At 35.6% G+C, this 17,391-nt stretch overlaps 1 protein-coding gene across 2 annotated transcripts in view; it reads left to right on the plus strand.

Moving 5' to 3' along the window:
* The window catches only part of LOC110105597 (protein XRI1), a 30,050-nt gene extending 13,632 nt beyond the window's left edge, over nt 1-16,418 (plus strand). Inside the window, exons 2-9 of one of the 2 annotated variants that reach the window (XM_020835158.2) lie at nt 14,379-14,434; nt 14,513-14,635; nt 14,722-14,858; nt 14,960-15,047; nt 15,163-15,262; nt 15,346-15,386; nt 15,593-15,673; nt 15,865-16,418. In XM_020835158.2, coding sequence (XP_020690817.2) covers nt 14,379-14,434; nt 14,513-14,635; nt 14,722-14,858; nt 14,960-15,047; nt 15,163-15,262; nt 15,346-15,386; nt 15,593-15,673; nt 15,865-16,145 — 907 coding nt within the window. In that variant the 3' untranslated portion in view covers nt 16,146-16,418. Of the gene's footprint in view, nt 1-14,378; nt 14,435-14,512; nt 14,636-14,721; nt 14,859-14,959; nt 15,048-15,138; nt 15,263-15,345; nt 15,387-15,592; nt 15,674-15,864 lie in introns of both variants that reach the window. The other variant, XM_020835157.2, reaches the window with a different exon arrangement.
* Nucleotides 16,419-17,391: the final 973 nt, after the last annotated feature.

Consider the following 17,391-nt stretch of genomic DNA (forward strand, 5'->3'; position numbering starts at 1 on the left):
TTGATAGTAATCTCGATTGTAGGGAGGGAGAATTTGAATTGAGAGTTTTGTGGAGAAGATGAAAAGAAGAGAGATATTTAGAGATTGATTTTTTATTTCAATACAATATAATTAATTACACCCATAGTATCTTATTTATAAAAAATAAGAGCACATTTAAATTCAAGAGAACTTAGTCCTATATAGATTGATTCAAACATGTTTAATTACTCCAGTTGAAATCTATGATTATCCATGTGACGATTCAACCTAATTAAAAGAGAATTAATCTAGGAATCATAAAACAAATCTAAATAATGTTGTACAACTAAAGAATATGAACCGATTTGGTTCAATCTAATTTTTGAGCAAGCCCTAATCATTGATTTGTGCTCTTATGCCACATCAATTCCCTTAGGGCCAAAAGAACTCGCCTCTAAAGAGTCATAAGTGATGTATTTGAGTGTAGATTCAATGATACATCTATCACCATGATTGATTCGGCCAACGAACTTGGTACTCATGCACTTGTGAAGGACCTATTGTAATTTTATTAGTAATAATCTGCTCCACCCTTTTTTATTGGTGCATGAATAGCTTATTGATGTACAAGGAGAAGAACGTTATTCATCATTAGTAAAAGCTCCATTTTATGGAAATACTGCTAGTTGTTCCAATAGGTTTGAAGATACTTTGATAAAGGTTTAGATCAATATTAAATATTGGACTTAGATTAATTGTTGAGGCAAATCATTCAAATAAGCATTTAAACTTGGTTGTCCTATTTTTAAGGGTAAGAAGATCTTGTGTGGAGCTTTTTAATTATATGCATATGAGGGGAAGTGTTCTGATGGAATTTGACAAGCAAAAAATCACCTTCATTAAATTCTTGCATTCTTCTATAACCACCAGCGAATGTTTTGTATTTCATATTTTGCTAAGCAATTTGTAATTTTATATTGGCATTAAATTTATCTTACATACTTGACAAAATATGCACTAATATATTGAGCATATGATGCATGTTGGGTAATAACCTGAGGTCTACAATTTTTATAGCATGCATACCATTGATAAGCTTAGAAGGATATTTTTTAATAGTTATGTGCGCAAAACTGTTTTAGGCAATTACCAAAATAGGAAATATCAACTCTCATTTATGTAAACAATTCCAACCAAGCATTAAAGTAAAATTTCTTAAATTATCTTGATCACTTCAGTTTTTCCGTTAGTTTATGGATTAAAGGAAGAAGAAAATTTCCAAATAATATCAAAAACTACCATAAAGTTCTTCAAAAATGACCAACAAAACATACATCATGATATACAATTATGAAACTCTAAAAAACATCGTAACTACATATGAAACATTAGTAGTTTTAGAGCAATGTATATTAAGTGTTCTAGTTAAGAAAATTTGTTGCCACAACAAAGATAGAATTATTTCTGCATGAAGTCATAGATAAAGTTAGAATGAAATTGATGAGGACATCAGACCTTGGAGAGTTTACCAGAGGCGGGACCCACGATATACGACCACGATCGCACCGATTTACTTTTGATTATCATTATATTAGATTTATTATTTTTATTATTCATGAGTTTATTGTACTTTTCCGTTTATGCCCTAGTTAAGGGCCTAGTCATGTGTATGCCCTAGGGGAAATTGAGTCTTTTGTGTTTTCTTTATTGTTTGGGCTATTTAAAGCCTTCCCATCCTTCTTTAAGGGTTAATGAATGATTATTATGAAAATTTCTGCATCCATGAATTTTGTGATAGCTTGAGAGCTTCAGAGAGAAATCCCTAGGTGAGGGAATCGGATCACCCACCAGCTGTAGGAAGCATTCGGGCTCGTGGTTACTTTCTTCTTCCTTTCCCCTATCCCCTTTTCCCCTTGACCTGCCGGCCTCTTCACCAAAGCCCCCTCATAGCCGCCGGCCCTCCCCAAGCAAAGCCCCTCATAACCGCCGGTCACCTAGAATCTCTTTCCTCAACCCATGGCTAAACCAACCTAAACCCTACCCCACATCAAGCCCAACCTTAACCTTATTTCCCACCTAGCCGCCGGCCACCTCCATCTTCCATTGGCTCCATAAATTCCTTCTAGCTTTCAAAGCCCTTCTTATTTTAGCCTTCTTAATTTGGTGACAAATTTGAATTCAAAATTCAAATAAATTTGAATTTAAATTTGTTTCCTAAATAAGAATTAAAGTTACTTAAAATTAGATCCAATTAAATTTCTAATTGGATATGATTTAAATTAACTCTCCCTAAATTAAGACTCCAATTAAAGCAAACCTTAATTCCTCTTCCCTAAACCCTATCCCACTTACCAAGCCGTCGGCCCCCTCTCCCTATATCTCCCTCTCCCCGAATTAACTCCCTTCTAAATACCAGAGCAATGTATATTAAGTGTTCTAGTTAAGAAAATTTGTTGCCACCACAAAGATAGAATTATTTTTGCATGAAGTCATAGGTAAAGTTAGAATGAAATTGATGAGGACATCAGACCTTGGAGAGTTTACCAGAGGCGGGACCGACGATCTACAACCATGACGCACCGATTTACTTTTGATTGTCATTGTATTAGATTTATTATTTTTATTATGTTTCATGAGTTTATTGTACTTTTCCGTTTATGCCCTCGCTTAAGGGCCTAGTCATGTGTATGCCTTAGGGGCAATTGAGTCTTTTGTGTTTTCTTTGTTTGGGCTATTTAAAGCCTTCCCCTCATTCTTTAAGGGTTAATGAATGATTATTATGAAAATTTCTGCATCCATGAGTTTTGTGAGAGCTTGAGAGCTTCAGAGAAAAATCCCTAGGTGAGGGAATCGGATCACCCATCAGCTGCAGGAAGCATCCGGCCTCGTGGTTACTTTATTCTTCCTTTCTCCTCTCCCCTTTTCCCCTTGACCCGCCAGCCTCTTCACCAAAGCCCCCTCATAGCCGCCGGCCCTCCACAAGCAAAGCCCCTACTAACCGCCAGCCAACAACCCACCTTCACCTCCTCCTAACCGCCGGTCACCTAGAATCTTTTCCCTTCAACCCACGGCTAAACCAACCTAAACCCTACCCCACATCAAGCCCAACCTTAACCCTATTTCCCATCTAGCCGCCGGCCACCTCCATCTTCCATTGGCTCCATAAATTCCTTCTAGCTTTCAAAGCCCTTCCTATTTTAGCCTTCTTAATTTGGTGACAAATTTGAATTCAAAATTCAAACAAATTTGAATTTGAATTTGTTTCCTAAATAAGAATTAAAGTTACTTACAATTAGATCCAATTAAATTTCTAATTGGATTTGATTTAAATTAACTCTTCATAAATTAAAACTCCAATTAAAGCAAACCTTAATTCCTCTCCCCTAAACCCTATCCCACTTACCAAGCCGCTGGCCCCCTCACCCTATAGCTCCCTCTCCCCGCATTAACTCCCTTCCTTCTAAATACCTCAATCTATTCTCTCATTGAGTACTTCCTTCCTTTCCTATTGTTTGGAATTCAAATTATAAACCCAAATCCCTCCTAACTAAAAATCTGAAATTATTTTCACTTTTTTGGAAAGTTCCTTTCCCTCCCCCCATTAACTGCCGGCCCCTGCCACCTCCTCCTTCCCTTCCTCTCTCCCAATACAACTCCTAACCCCAATTCTAGGTTTCCAATTTGCTGTCCAGATTCTTTGGACGTTGTTTGCCGGCTGTCCAGAAATTTTTTGCACGTTTCCTTATTGTCCAGCCTGTCCGGAGATCATCGTTTGCAGCCCGAAAGTTCCAACACTCCAAAATCTTTTGTTCCCTCATGCATGGCGGATCTGGAACTTGACCACAGATTCGTTTACAACGACCATGGCCACGTAGACATTCTTAACTCCCCTTTCTTCGACCTCAACCTCGAGGTTGACTAAACCGTGGAGGATTTTGTGGAGAGGATTGTCTTCACCCTCGATGAAGATATTGACGAGCAACTTTCCTCTGTCCAATGGCAAATTGTCTCCAAATCCTAAGTAAGGTGAATCTTTCCCCTAATGTTTTCCTATCTTACTCTTACCCCCACTTGTGGTTTTAATTGATTCACTAAGATCGTGTTAAGCCTCTCTGTTAAGCCTAGTAATTTAGAAAGTGAGTGAAGGATTCTTTGTAGTGAATAATCTCATTGTTAGCGTAGGGATTTCTTGTTGGAAATCTTTCATGTATGTTATGTTTTGAACAATTGATTATTTTGCGATCCTAATCTCTAGTCGTGTGACTTGGCCTAAGTTAGTCTCATCTCTTTCTTGTTTTATTTTATCGTTTAATCACTATAAGTATTTTAGTAATAAAGCTCTCTAAATTAAATTGTGCAAGATTCTTTTCTAACATCACTTTGGCATTTAAATCCTGCATCAGAAACCCATGCCCAAATCCATCTTTGGATTATTTTTTTAAAAAATAAAAAAGAGCACAACCGAAGCAATTATAGAAAATTGCAAGATAAGAAGTAAAACCAAAAGATTCCACCAATGCCAACTAGAAAGAAACAAAGCATGAGCCATCTGCGATAAGAGTAAAACTTCGAGTGTCCTCATTAAAAATGGCTAACTTGAACTCTGGTATGTTTTAGAGAGTGATAATATAATGTCTTGTTATTTCTTTTCCTCATTGCATGTAGAATTCAGAACTTTTCGTCCATTAGCACTTTTGTACTAGAAATGCTAACATCGGAGTCAACAAGTCAACCTGAACACCACCCGTTTTTTAAATGGATCGAATCCGGGAACCCGAACCCGACCCGTTTTAGAAACGGGTCGGGTTCGGGTCAGATTTTCATGTCGTGTCAAATATTGACATCTCTATTCACCACAATGTAATTCCTTAATGAAAATGTTCTGAAATAAAGTATGAGGAACACTTAAAAAATAACCCTTAGAAAGTATCCATTAGTAACTAAAAAATCACGTGTAGTTTCCTTAATAGAATGAAAATAAGAGCAAGAAATATACTTATTCTTAATCTATCAAATCTAGATATCTTAATAGAAATTAAATAGAGAGTGCATGTGACTTGAGGCATTAACTGCCTTTCTATCAGTACCCCTATGTGGGACTACAAAGTGAATTTGGATTGCAATTATTTTAAGTATTCATGATCAAAATGTCATACAAACTCATGTGGCAATAACTGTTATATGTAGTTCCTAAATTTAACCCCCCAAATCCACTTCAATTTGAGCCTTGTGTGACCCCACTTTGTGAGAACCCAAGCTTGCCTCCACTCCCAAATATTTCTAAAATACCTATAGTGGAGAAGGTTGACAAGATTTTTAGTGATGATATTATTTCTGCAAAAGAGGATGGTCCAAGAAGATATTTGATTTGGAGTGGCAAGCCCAAGTCAGAGGACACCTGGTTAAAGCGCGAGGAGCTTCAGCAGATCGACTCACATGCATTAGAGTTCTACGAGAGCACCCAGGATGTGTACTCGACGGAGTCGAGCTCTTTCCCACCTCGGGAGAATGATGAGGACATCAAGACATGGAAAGTTTACTAGAGGTGTGGCCGGCGATCTATGATCACAATTACATCGCTCTACTTTTGATTTTCATATTTATTATTGATGTATTAATTTTATTTTATGAAGTTTTATTATGCTTTTTTCATTTTTTGCCCTTACTTAAGGGCTTAGGTATGTGTAAGTCAAAGGGTAATTATATTAATTTATATTTTCTCATTGTATGGGCTATTTAAAGCCTCCATCTTCTTTTTTGAGGGTTAATGATGAATATGAAAGAAAATTTCCCACATTTTGCGCTCTTGATGTGAGAGTTTGTGAGTCTTGGAGAAATCCCTAGGAGAGCGAAAACGAATCACCCGCCAACCGTGGAGATGGCCGGGTTCGTGGTTTGTTTTATCTTTCTTTTTCCAATCTTCCTCCCTCCTTCCTCCAACCCATGGTTCACTTCTTCTCCTCTAGCCGCCGGTCAAGACCCCCACCCTTACTCCAAACTACCAACCAACACCCTCACTTCCCATACTAGCCGAATCCTCACGCCCCCCACCCAACGACCAGCCATCAACTTAGCTTAGGCCGCTGATCTCCATCCCCCTCCCCTTTCCTCCTATACTCCAATCCCATTAACTCTTGCCTTTTATATAATTCCAATTTTGGAAAGCCATAATTTCAAATTTCAATTCAAGTTTGAGATTTGAATTTTTTTCCTAAAATAGAAATCTATTTTAGGAAGGTTTTCTAAATCTCATACAAATCAAATTCCAATTGGAGTTGATTTAATTTCTTTGGCTTCAATCGAGGATCCCATTTAGGCAAGCATTTAAAAAAAAGACCCTTCTTCAAACCCCCTTCCCCTCATCATGCTGCTGGCCCTCTTCCCACCCACCTTACTTTTCTCTCCCAAGTCTCCTCTAGGGAAAGAATTGGAAGCTTACCTAATTTAGATCCTCTTAAATTTGGAAAGTTTTCAAATTCCAAATTCATGTTCATTTGAATTTGAATCCTTTCCTAAATTATGACGGATTCAATTTAGAAACTTTCCTATTGTTCCAAATTTGAATTTAATTAAATGTTTTCTTTTAAATCCCTTTGCATATTTAATCACCTATGATTGGAAAGAATTCAAAACCCACAATTAACTCCCTCTTGCATGGCTGGCCTCTCCCTTTCCCATTAAACCCTTTCCTAATTTAAATCCAATCAAGCTCCAATCATCTAGCCGCCCCTTACCTCTATCCTATCTCCGTAATTTCTCTTAAATTAAGTCTCCAATCAATTCCCTGATCCCCTCAACCCTAGCCGTCCACTACAAGCCCTCTTCTCTCATTTTTTCTTCTCTTCCTGAAGTTTCCAAGTGCTGTCCAGATTTCTGGACACCACCTGCAGGCTGTCCAAGAATTTCTGCCAACCCTACTTCTATCCAGAAGAAGATTGGCTGCTGTTCTGAACTTCAGCATTAGGAAAACTGCTGTCCAAGAACTCCGGCATCTTCCCATGGCCTCCCTACCAACGGGAGTCCTTTTCAAACTGCTGTCCAAGAAGGACAGCTTGCTGTCCATCAATTCCAGCTAGAGGAGATCAACAGTTTCGCTGCCATCCAACCGCCAACTGCTGTCCAAGCTTGCGAGAAGGTGGAATCTTAGCAAGGGGTGAACTCTTACATTCTCTCTTACCTTCCTCGATTGGTCCTTATCTGTGGTTTTGATTGATTCATTTAAAATCTTTTAACGCTTAGCTAAAGACTAGTATTTAGTATGAATTGTGTGAGAGATCTTTCATAGCACTATTCTTATTGTTAGATTAGGGATTTCTTATTGAAACATATTTCGTATGCAATGTCAGGAGTAATTGATTGTTATGTGATTTTTTTTACTTTTCGCAAATAACTTGACCTAAGTTTGTGTTTACCGTTCTTTATGTTTTATTTCATTGTTTAACTCACCATAAAGCTTAGTTAACTTGCTCTTAATCATCAAGCTTGCAAAATCCTTATCTAAATCATAACTTCATATTTAGTCCTGCATCACTCTATCATAATGAATAACATATATATCATAAACCCATGGATGTCCCAACAAAATACTTGCAATAACAATGGGTGATGTCATAGTAGGTCATATCAAAACAACTACCCATCTGAATGGGGAAAAGTAAAATAACATGTAGATCATATCACAAAGCTACCCATCTGATTGGGGAAAAGTAAAATAACATATTTTAGTGACAAATAATGATGTTTTATTTGCACATGCAACATTAGATTATGGCTCAACCTTGAGATTGCTTTTTGTTGAGATGGTTTTAGATACTACATTCATAGTATTCACTCAATGCTATGACTAATTTTCATTTTTTGTTATTATAAGAAGCATGAGCTTGAAAATGTGAGTTTTTCCATTCTTCAATCTGTGAATGCTAGCGAGTATAATTCATATAACAACTACATGATCTTGAGATTCATTATATTGTAATTCCTTATCACTGGAACATGGTTCATTATATTCCACATCTTTTTATGGAGTGTTATGCACATTTTTTTTTACTCCCAACAGATTCAAGTTCTAATGTGTGACGAGGACATTGAGATGCAAAATGACCTATTTTATTAGATTTAAAACATCAAGGTCCATTTGAACTTTTAGTAGGGGGTGTGTCCTTAAAAGTATTTGTATAAATCTTAGGCAAAGTTTTGTTTGTCTTATAGGTTGCCTATACTATGGAACCTAGACTATGCAGGTCTATCAAGGATAGATCTACGAGATAGTCCCTGAATTATTTGATTTTCTTGTCATTTCAAATATTTTTTTTGCTTTTAAAACTATGTGCAAATCATCTCCCAATGACATAATTCAACGTAAATGTTAAAATTGGGGTTATTTATAAATTTAGTTCTTATTACTTAATAATCTTTTCTTACTATATATCTTGATCTATGTTCCTTAAATTTATGTAGATAATTAATCACACTTGAAGTGTCTTGATGTAGATTATTGAATTTGTTAAGAAATTATTCCGTATGGAATACTAAAAATATTTCTCGTCCAACTTATGTCTTATTCCAGTCCAATTATTGATGAATGGTCTTCAACTATCCATTTTCTCACTATGAACTAGTTGTCAAAATAATTTAATATACTTGATTATTTTGACATTAGCAATATGAGATTTCAGATGATCAAGTTTTTTCATCAATTTAAATTAATCCTATTTGCCATCCAATTAAAATATGTGTGAAGGTCATATTTATCATCAAAGAAAGAACAATCAATTTGATCCTTCTATAAGGGTCATTATGATTGTATGATGACTACAATCGTAAGGTGTAATTTCATTTCTAGGAGACTTGCAAGCAGGATAACATTTTTCCTCGAGAATGAGAAGATTATGAATAATTAGAAAATTATTGGCTCTAAAAATTATTGCATGACTCTTTTAATGAAGGGATTCTAGGTTAATTTTTTTAGGATACGATACTACCCAGAGAGTTTGCCCTCATTATATGAGAACTTTATGATCTAGTTTGAGATTTCTAAGAGGTGCATTGGCAGATTGGAGCAAACTCCTATGTTTAATTACCCCTCGGTCACGAGGGAGAGTTTTCAATTAAAGCTACTTGGTAAGTTCTAAGTACTTAGCGAATAGTAGTAGCGAGTTGATTTAGCATAGATGAAATATAATATTGTTAGCTTATAGTGGATGGTGGGGAACCCAATCAAGATCTCATTGTTTCATTGTCTTAGAATATTATATACCTTGATCTACTTGGTCAGTAAAGGTGATTGACCTAACTTGGCCTAAGGATTTTTGTCAACAACTATGGATGATATGATCAAAGGGGATTTCAAAGACTCAAGTGTATATATTTTCCTAAGGGTTCAACTTAATGTCGAGCCAATTAACAAAGGGCTTTGTACCCTATTGAATGCATATTATGGTTTACAACTCGGATTGAGCTATTGGGGAACAATTAAGCTTTGGTTATAACCGTAATATAATAGCGAATTTGGTGGCAGACCACCCTATTAATGGGCATGTGACACATCCTTACAAGTGTGAAATTTTTTAGATTAATTCTAGGAATACATTTAATATGACATTGGCTCTCTATGAGCTTTGTTAAACCTAAAATTGTCATCATTATCAATTTGGTGTGGAGGGATGACAATTGCTTTAAGCTTGAGGCACTTGTTTATTGCTTGAATATTTTTTTAATTTTTGTAATTTTCTTGAGTTTTCATATTTTTAGTAGGATAGGAGTTTGTAATGATTTGCTATGAGATTTGAGGTCATTTTGATAAAAGTGGCACTCTCTTATTAGAATTTTCTGTCAATACGGTCATAATCAGAGAAAGTTGCATGAGATATTTATGTATGATTGAAAGCTTAATTTTTTAATATAGGTCTCTTTGATTATGATGATCAATAGAAACACTTATCATAGAGGTATTTGAATGATTGAGGTTGAATATTTTAAGCTTATTGAAGTTTGATGATTGCCTTTGAATAGAGATAAGTCTGTCTATGGCCTAGTATTATATTTGAATTTCTTTGGCTCGGCTACAATAGCTTGTTGAGTTGGTTGAGATTATCATAGGTTCAATGCTTTAGGCATAATGAACTTAAAGACAAATTATTTTGGTAAGCATGAAAATTGGATATGGGATTCCTTTTTCCCTCTACTTTGTGTTTTGGTGGACTTCGCAAAGGAACTGGCCTAAGCTATTTTTGTGAAGTTGCCGGAAAATGAGGATACATTTAGTGTCATATATCTTCGTTTTGGTTGAGCTAACGAATGATGCATGCTAGTGACATAACCTTTAGAGATTTTAATGGCTGATAGTCATTAATCTGATGCTTAATGCTTATGTGGACTTGTTAATGACAAGATTCCCTTATTTCAGGCATTGAATGAACTTTGGGATAACTTCTTCGATTCTATTGTTTGTGCGTTGTTGAACTTCTTTGATTCTATTGTTTGTGCATTGTTGAACTTGTTGAAGAAGAGTGGTTAATTTGGTCTTCACTTCATATTTTGTCAAATTTGTCGAAGGAAAATGGTATTTTAATTTTGTCTTCAACAAACTTTGATGTTTGCCTCGACTTGGCTCTCTTGAACTTGTCAAGTTGAATAGGCTTGGAACTTTAGAACTTTTTTCAATAGACATACAAAGAGGTAGCTCTCTTACTACGATTGTTTGTATGGCTTGGTGAGTAAGAAAAGTTCTTAGTGATTCGACCATATTTAAACATATTGAGTTTGACCTTTAGACTTGCTAAGGTTTTGAGATTGAGTCATGAGGAACTTGTGCTTTTCAAACTTAGTCAGTTGAAGCTTGCCAACTAGAAAATCTTCTCTCGGCTTTCAGGATCGGGAAGCTTGCATATTTGAAAATATTATTACTTGGATGTAACAATGTTTTCTTAAGTAAGAATCATCTCTTTATTTTGTCCTTGACCTATCAACCAGTTCAAAAAATGTGCTAGATTTGGATCACTTGAACTTTTAAAGTTAGATAAGCTTGAAATTTGACAACTCTTGTCTTCAGATTTATGGAATGGGAGCCCTTTTACTACAACTATTTATATATATGGCTTGGTGAGTCAGAAAATCTATCTGCATTTTGATCAGATTTGGGCATATCAAGTCCTGTTTTAGACCCGCTCTAGTCTTAAACTTGAGCCATAGGGAATTCCTGTTTTTTCAACTTCGTTGGTTGAAGCTTAAAGACTTGAAAATCTTCTTTCTTTTCTGTCAGGATCTTGGTGCACCAAAATGATAAACCTCTACCTTTTAGGAAATATTTTGTGTATGTTTTGTTTGAATATGAATATTCCTTTTTTCCATTTTTTTACACAATCAGGTGAAAATTGGAAATTAATCATTTTGAATATTTATTTGTGGATCTCGATATGAATCAAGATGTCCGCCCAAATAATATAAAAATTCCTTGTATTGTAAGGGATTTCTATAAATTTTAATACATGAATGGTTACCAAATGCTTCCTTTCATTAGAATTCTCGAAATTAGAAACATACAAACTGGAAAATATATATAAAAAATGCCCCCATCTTAGATACCACACTCGAACTTGATTAGGTCGATTTGAAGAATATGCTATGCATAATATTCCTTAAATATTGACTAATTGTAGGCATGGGTCATTGACCAGTCATTTTAACTGGTCTCCAATAGATGATAGTGCATCATTGTAATGGATTTGAAGCTTGATGTATAATGTCACCATCAAAGTTATATTTTGCTATCTTGAACTTAACAACCCCTCTGCTGGCGGAGTTGGTGTGATTACGTTGTAATTTCCTTGTATTTATTACTTTACTGGAAATGAGAAACAATCAAGGGTCATATTCTGATGGCTTAAATTTGATGACCCACTCCACTTGCAGGGTTGGTGGAGTTTCTATTGGCTTAAATTTGATGACCCGCTCCACTTGTGGGGCTGGAGTTTCTTCATTCGAGTCTTTTTTATTTGATGGAGTGTTAGGGTTAATCGAAGTTTCATTCTGTTGACTTGAATTTCATGATCTCTTTGCATGCAAGGTTGGTGAAGTTTTTTCATTTGAGATAGGTTATAATTGTTAGCCAATTTTTCACCCAACTGATTTAAATTTGATGACGTAAGTTTCTGGCTCTAGGATTTGATAAGTGTGAACCACAATCAACATTGACTCATAGTTCAAATTTGTCATTTCCTTGGCCAGCCTAATTAGGCTATCTGTTTTGCTATTCTGGCTTTCAGAGGTTAAGTTATAGTGATATAGTGAAGTTGTTTCATGAGCTCTGATGCAAGCAAAAATTTGGGAGAGGGCCCCAAATTTTTGCTAACAAAAGAATACTCTTCCTATAGATTAGAAGATAAACAGAATATTACAAGAACTCACTAAAACTAGACAACTTAGACAATTTATGACAAAAACAAACTTTAGTATTATAAGAGACGCTTACAGGACGCTTACAACTTTGACTTACAAACAACACATAAACATAAAAATACACCTAAAGTTGCTCTTCTTTACTTGAGACGAAAGATACAGATGAGGTGGCACTTGCGGCGAGAAGAAAGAGGTTAGAAGCCAAGACGAAGGAGGAGGACAAGCTCGCAAGCTTTCCCAACGAGGAGAGGAAGAGAAGTTGGACAAAGCTCGCAAGCTTTTCCAAATAAACCCGCAGGTTATGGCTTCCAAAAATGACATCATAAAGTCTCTAAAACATCCACAAATATCTCCTATATATAGGCAAGAGAGGAGAACACAACAGCCAAAGCACCACCCAATAAACCAATAATATTAAGCGAAATGAAAGGCCAACAGCCTCAATACAATTCCCAAGCGTTGCAGCAAAACACAGAAAAGAAATCCACGGAACCAAGCAAGGAACTGCAGAACTGAGCAGCCCAGCACGGAACCGAAGAGCCAACCGCGAAACCAAAGGGGCAAAGGCACGGGAATTCTTCCCAGCACAGGAAACCAACAGCCATACTCGGAAACCCAAGGGACAGAGCACGGAAATCACCCAGCACAGAGAAATGAGAAGAAAAGGGGGGAGGAGAAAAGACAAGTTCAACTTAACAATCCCTCCACTAGCGGAGTTGGTGTGATTACGTTGTAATTTCCTTGTATTTATTACTTTACTGGGAATGAGAAACAATCAAAGGTCATATTCTTATGGCTTAAATTTGATGACCCACTCCACTTGCAGGGTTGGCGGAGTTTCTGTTGGCTTAAATTTGTTGACCCGCTCCACTTGTGGGGTTGGTGGAGTTTCTTCATTCGAGTCTTTTTTATTTGATGGAGTGTTAGGGTTAATCGAAGTTTCATTCTGTTGACTTGAATTTCATGATCTCTTTGCATGCAAGGTTGGTGAAGTTTTTTCATTTGAGATGGGTTATAATTGTTAGCCAATTTTTCACCCTACTGATTTAAATTTGATGACTTCAGTTTCTGGCTCTAGGATTTAGTAACTGTGAACCATAATCAACATTGACTCATCGTTCAAATTTGTCATTTCCTTGGCCAGCCTAATTAGGCTATCTTTTTTGCTATTCTGGCCTTCAGAGGTTGAGTTATAGTGATATAGTGAAGTTGTTTCATGAGCTCGCTCCATCTCATTCTAATACCATGAAGGAGAGGCTGATATTTAATCATAGAACTTGAGTAGCCTGAGATTTCCCCTCTTTATTGGAGAAGAAACTTATAAATATCTTAAGAGAAGTTGAGGGGATCTTTTTGGATTCCTAAAACTCATAGTTCCTTTTGATGACCCTTCGTTTGATATATCCTTACATATAGAAATAGGGTTCGTAATTTGAATTCAAATTAAATCTTATCATCAAATTCAGATTTAAAACATGATTATCTAAATGATAATTTCTATCTAATTTAAATAAAGGATAACACAAGTCAAAATAAATACATATTCTTGAACTTGTCTAACTAGGGTTCACTCTATACTTGAGGCGAGTCATGGCTGGGCTTAGATTCATGCGCTGAATAAATCTTAGCTTCCATTTAGTAGAAGCAATGTAATGTTGTTCACTCTATTACGTTTCCATTTGTTTTTTGAGAGATTTCCATACATACTTTCCTATACTACTCTATTTACATATTTAACACCAAAAATTTTAATATTACATACATACCACCTATAGTTTATTTTCATATCAAATATGAGTGGTAGAAATGAAAAATATGTGTTATAAGAAGAAAATATGAGTGGTATATTTGATATTAAAATAATATAGGGTGGTATATGAAATTGCTAGATACCAATTGAAGTTAATAGATGCGCCAAGAGGGGGGTGAATTGGATGATTAAAAACTTCATGTATGTAAATTTCCCTTGTTTTTTTTTTGTTTCTTTTTGGTAACATTTTCATTTGCTCAATGGGAAGCAGTGATATGTGGGAATGGCAAGAAGATGATTATTGTCTAAATGAGACGACAAGGAATGGTATGTATTTTCTTCTGAATTTGTGCTTTACATCTAAAAAAATGATTGGTTCTTTTAATATATTTTTTATTGGATAAGATATCTCTCGTTGCTTGTGGGATGAAGTGAACCAAAGTGAGGACAGTTTGATCTACATGCTAGAGGAACAAACACCTATCAAAGATTGTGCAGATTTTGGTTACCAGACAGCCAATATTGAAGGTGTGTCTACATATTCTCAATTATGCAAGAGTAATTGCATTGAAAAAAATCCAATTGTTTATTAACAAAAATATTATGTAATTTAGAAAATATAAACAAGCTATTCGAGGAATGCAGAGATTCTTCGCAGCAAAAGAGACGGCGTGTGCTGCATTTCCCCTGTGATGCTAATGATTCTTCTATTTGCAATGTGCAACCTACTTCTGTCTTTCTCAGATCTAAGGTCGGTGGCATAGATAGTTCAACTAAACAATTTCTTAACATTCGGGCTTTAGGGTGATGATGGTTGTTTGTTTACTCGATCGATTTCATCTTATTCATCAGGAAAGGGAGGATGAACAAATAGATGACGGAGGACCGTCATCATCGGCAAATATCGAATGGAGCCCGCAGTGGGATATAGGATTGTCAGGTTGGTTTTCTGATTTCAAACCTTTAAATTTGTTGAAAAAAAGAAAAATAGAAGTTGCTAGTTATACTTTAATCAACATATTTCATTTTAGATGGTAACTGTGCCTTCAACTCAGAGGCTTGGGATCAGGCATCTGAGGGATGGCTTGACGACTGCCTTGATTCAAGCATGATGCAATGCAAGATAGAGGAAACTGTAGCTCCTATTGAAGACCTGTATGATCTTTTTATGAGACTTTAACAATTTTGAATACTGTATTACATACCATGTGGTGAGAATCCTTTTTGTCGTCCTGCAGGATCTGTGATGAGGCATCTAATCAGGAAGTCCATATTACAGGTCGGTTGATTCAGGCTTCGTTTGAGACTGTTTTTTTATTGCTTCTTGAAGCAGCTTTCTAATGCAATTTTTGTACTAAAAAACTGCTTAAAGAAGCAATAAAAAAGCTGTTCCAAATAAAACCTCAATCTTTTTTCGTGTACAATTTCAGTGAATTCTGTAGCTTGTATGAGTTTTCTATGATTTGAATTTTTCTGTGAGGATAGAGCGCAACAACTTGTCATCTGACGTCGAATCAGATTTGGCACAACAGAGCCAACCTTCACCTCTACCCAAAATTTTGAATGGTATTTGTAATCTTGTATTCTTAAATTTCATTTGGGACAGCTTACTCACTGCTTCTTTAAGCAACTTTTTAATACGAAAATTAAAACTTTTGTACCAGACATCTGCTTTATAATAAAGCCATCCCAAACGACTTAATTTCATTATTTTTTTGTGATTCACTTGTTTTAGTTACTATGTTTTTCACTTCCAGGCAGGAAATTCATTATAGGACCATCCACAAAGTTAACAAGTTCTGTTGCCTACCCTTTTGCTCTAATCAAACCTTGTGGAGTTGAAGGGGATTTGACTCTCAAGGACATAAATCAGAGGCTACATAACCCATTACCTTCAAGAACAAAACACAAGGAAGATGATAACTCTTCCCTTTCTTTTCCTACTTCAGCTTTCTCAGGTAAGCCTGTTGTTGGTAAAACTAAAATCCGCACTGAAGGTGGCAAAGGTAGCATTACTATCATGAGAACCAAAGGTTGATTGGTCCATTCCTCTCTCTCTCTCTCTCTCTCTCTCTCTCTCTCTCTCTCTCTCTCTCCCTCTCTCTCTCTCTCTCCCTCTCTCTCTCTCTATCTATCTTTCTCTCTCTCTCTCTCTCATGCATTTCCTTTTGTAACAAATTGTATGAGAATTGCAGGCCATATAGTAAATAGTGTGGATGTCTTATTGAACAATTTTGTGTTTTTTGAATTCAGTTTTGAGAAGCTTATTGGAAGTCTTAATTTAGTGCATCTAACTAAAGTTTTGCTCTTATATGGAATTCATTTTTGATGAGAGTGTTACTGTCTGGAAAGCTTCTTGTTTGTTTGTTTGTTATTGAGATGCCTGTTTATAAAGCTATTGGTGCTTCTTCAGATCATTATAAGGATCTTATTGATCAAACTATTTTGTCTTAACTGCAGCCTTCTGGAAATGATAGCAGTTTTGAACCTGTTGGATTGGTTAAGGATTTGTTTAGGATGGTTTTTTTATTGTTTTTTAAGTAATTTTTTAATTCAAAAATTTTTATATTAATTATAAAATTTTGCATATTTGATAAAAATATAAGAAGGTTATACCTACAAGTAAATAATTAAGGGGGAAAAAAATTGAAATGCATCATTTTCGAGTCAACAAATTGGTTTGCGGGTTAACATGGACCCGACTTTTTTAATAAATGGGTTGGAAAAAATTCAACCCAAATCGGTCATGTTTATTATACATGTCAATTTGAACCTGAATTTTCAAATTGGGTTCAGGTTAGATTGATGGGTTCGGTATTTTTTTAACACACCTAGTCTCTCTACCCTTTTTAATTTCTCTCATCTCTTCTTTTGTTAGCTAGTTTCTTAACGCAAAAATAGTGATGATCTGTAGCCATAGCCATTTTTAGTTAATTTCATTGTGATATGGAGGTCAATTGGTTCAAGGCATGCAAATAATCTCTCAAAAATATAAGGGTAAAGTTGTGTATATCAAGTTATCAACCCATCCCAAGTTGATGTCCAAATGATTGAAAGAAATTGTTTACTCTCTTTTACCTTATAAAAGACTTATACAATTCCGCCAAGATCTCTTCGTTAGTTGGGGGAAGAATCAGCACGAATAAAATTTTTGAGGAACGTCTCGAGAGAAAATTGGATTTGGTTAGACAATGTGTGGTTGGTAAACAAGGATTAGTTTTTTAGCAAGGGACAAAATGTATTGTCAAATATTCAATATGATTTTGCAAGATCTATTTTCGTTC

This window comes from Dendrobium catenatum, unplaced genomic scaffold (genome assembly GCF_001605985.2).
Source record: "Dendrobium catenatum unplaced genomic scaffold, ASM160598v2 fragScaff_scaffold_1056, whole genome shotgun sequence".
NCBI classification, from domain to species: domain Eukaryota; kingdom Viridiplantae; phylum Streptophyta; class Magnoliopsida; order Asparagales; family Orchidaceae; genus Dendrobium; species Dendrobium catenatum.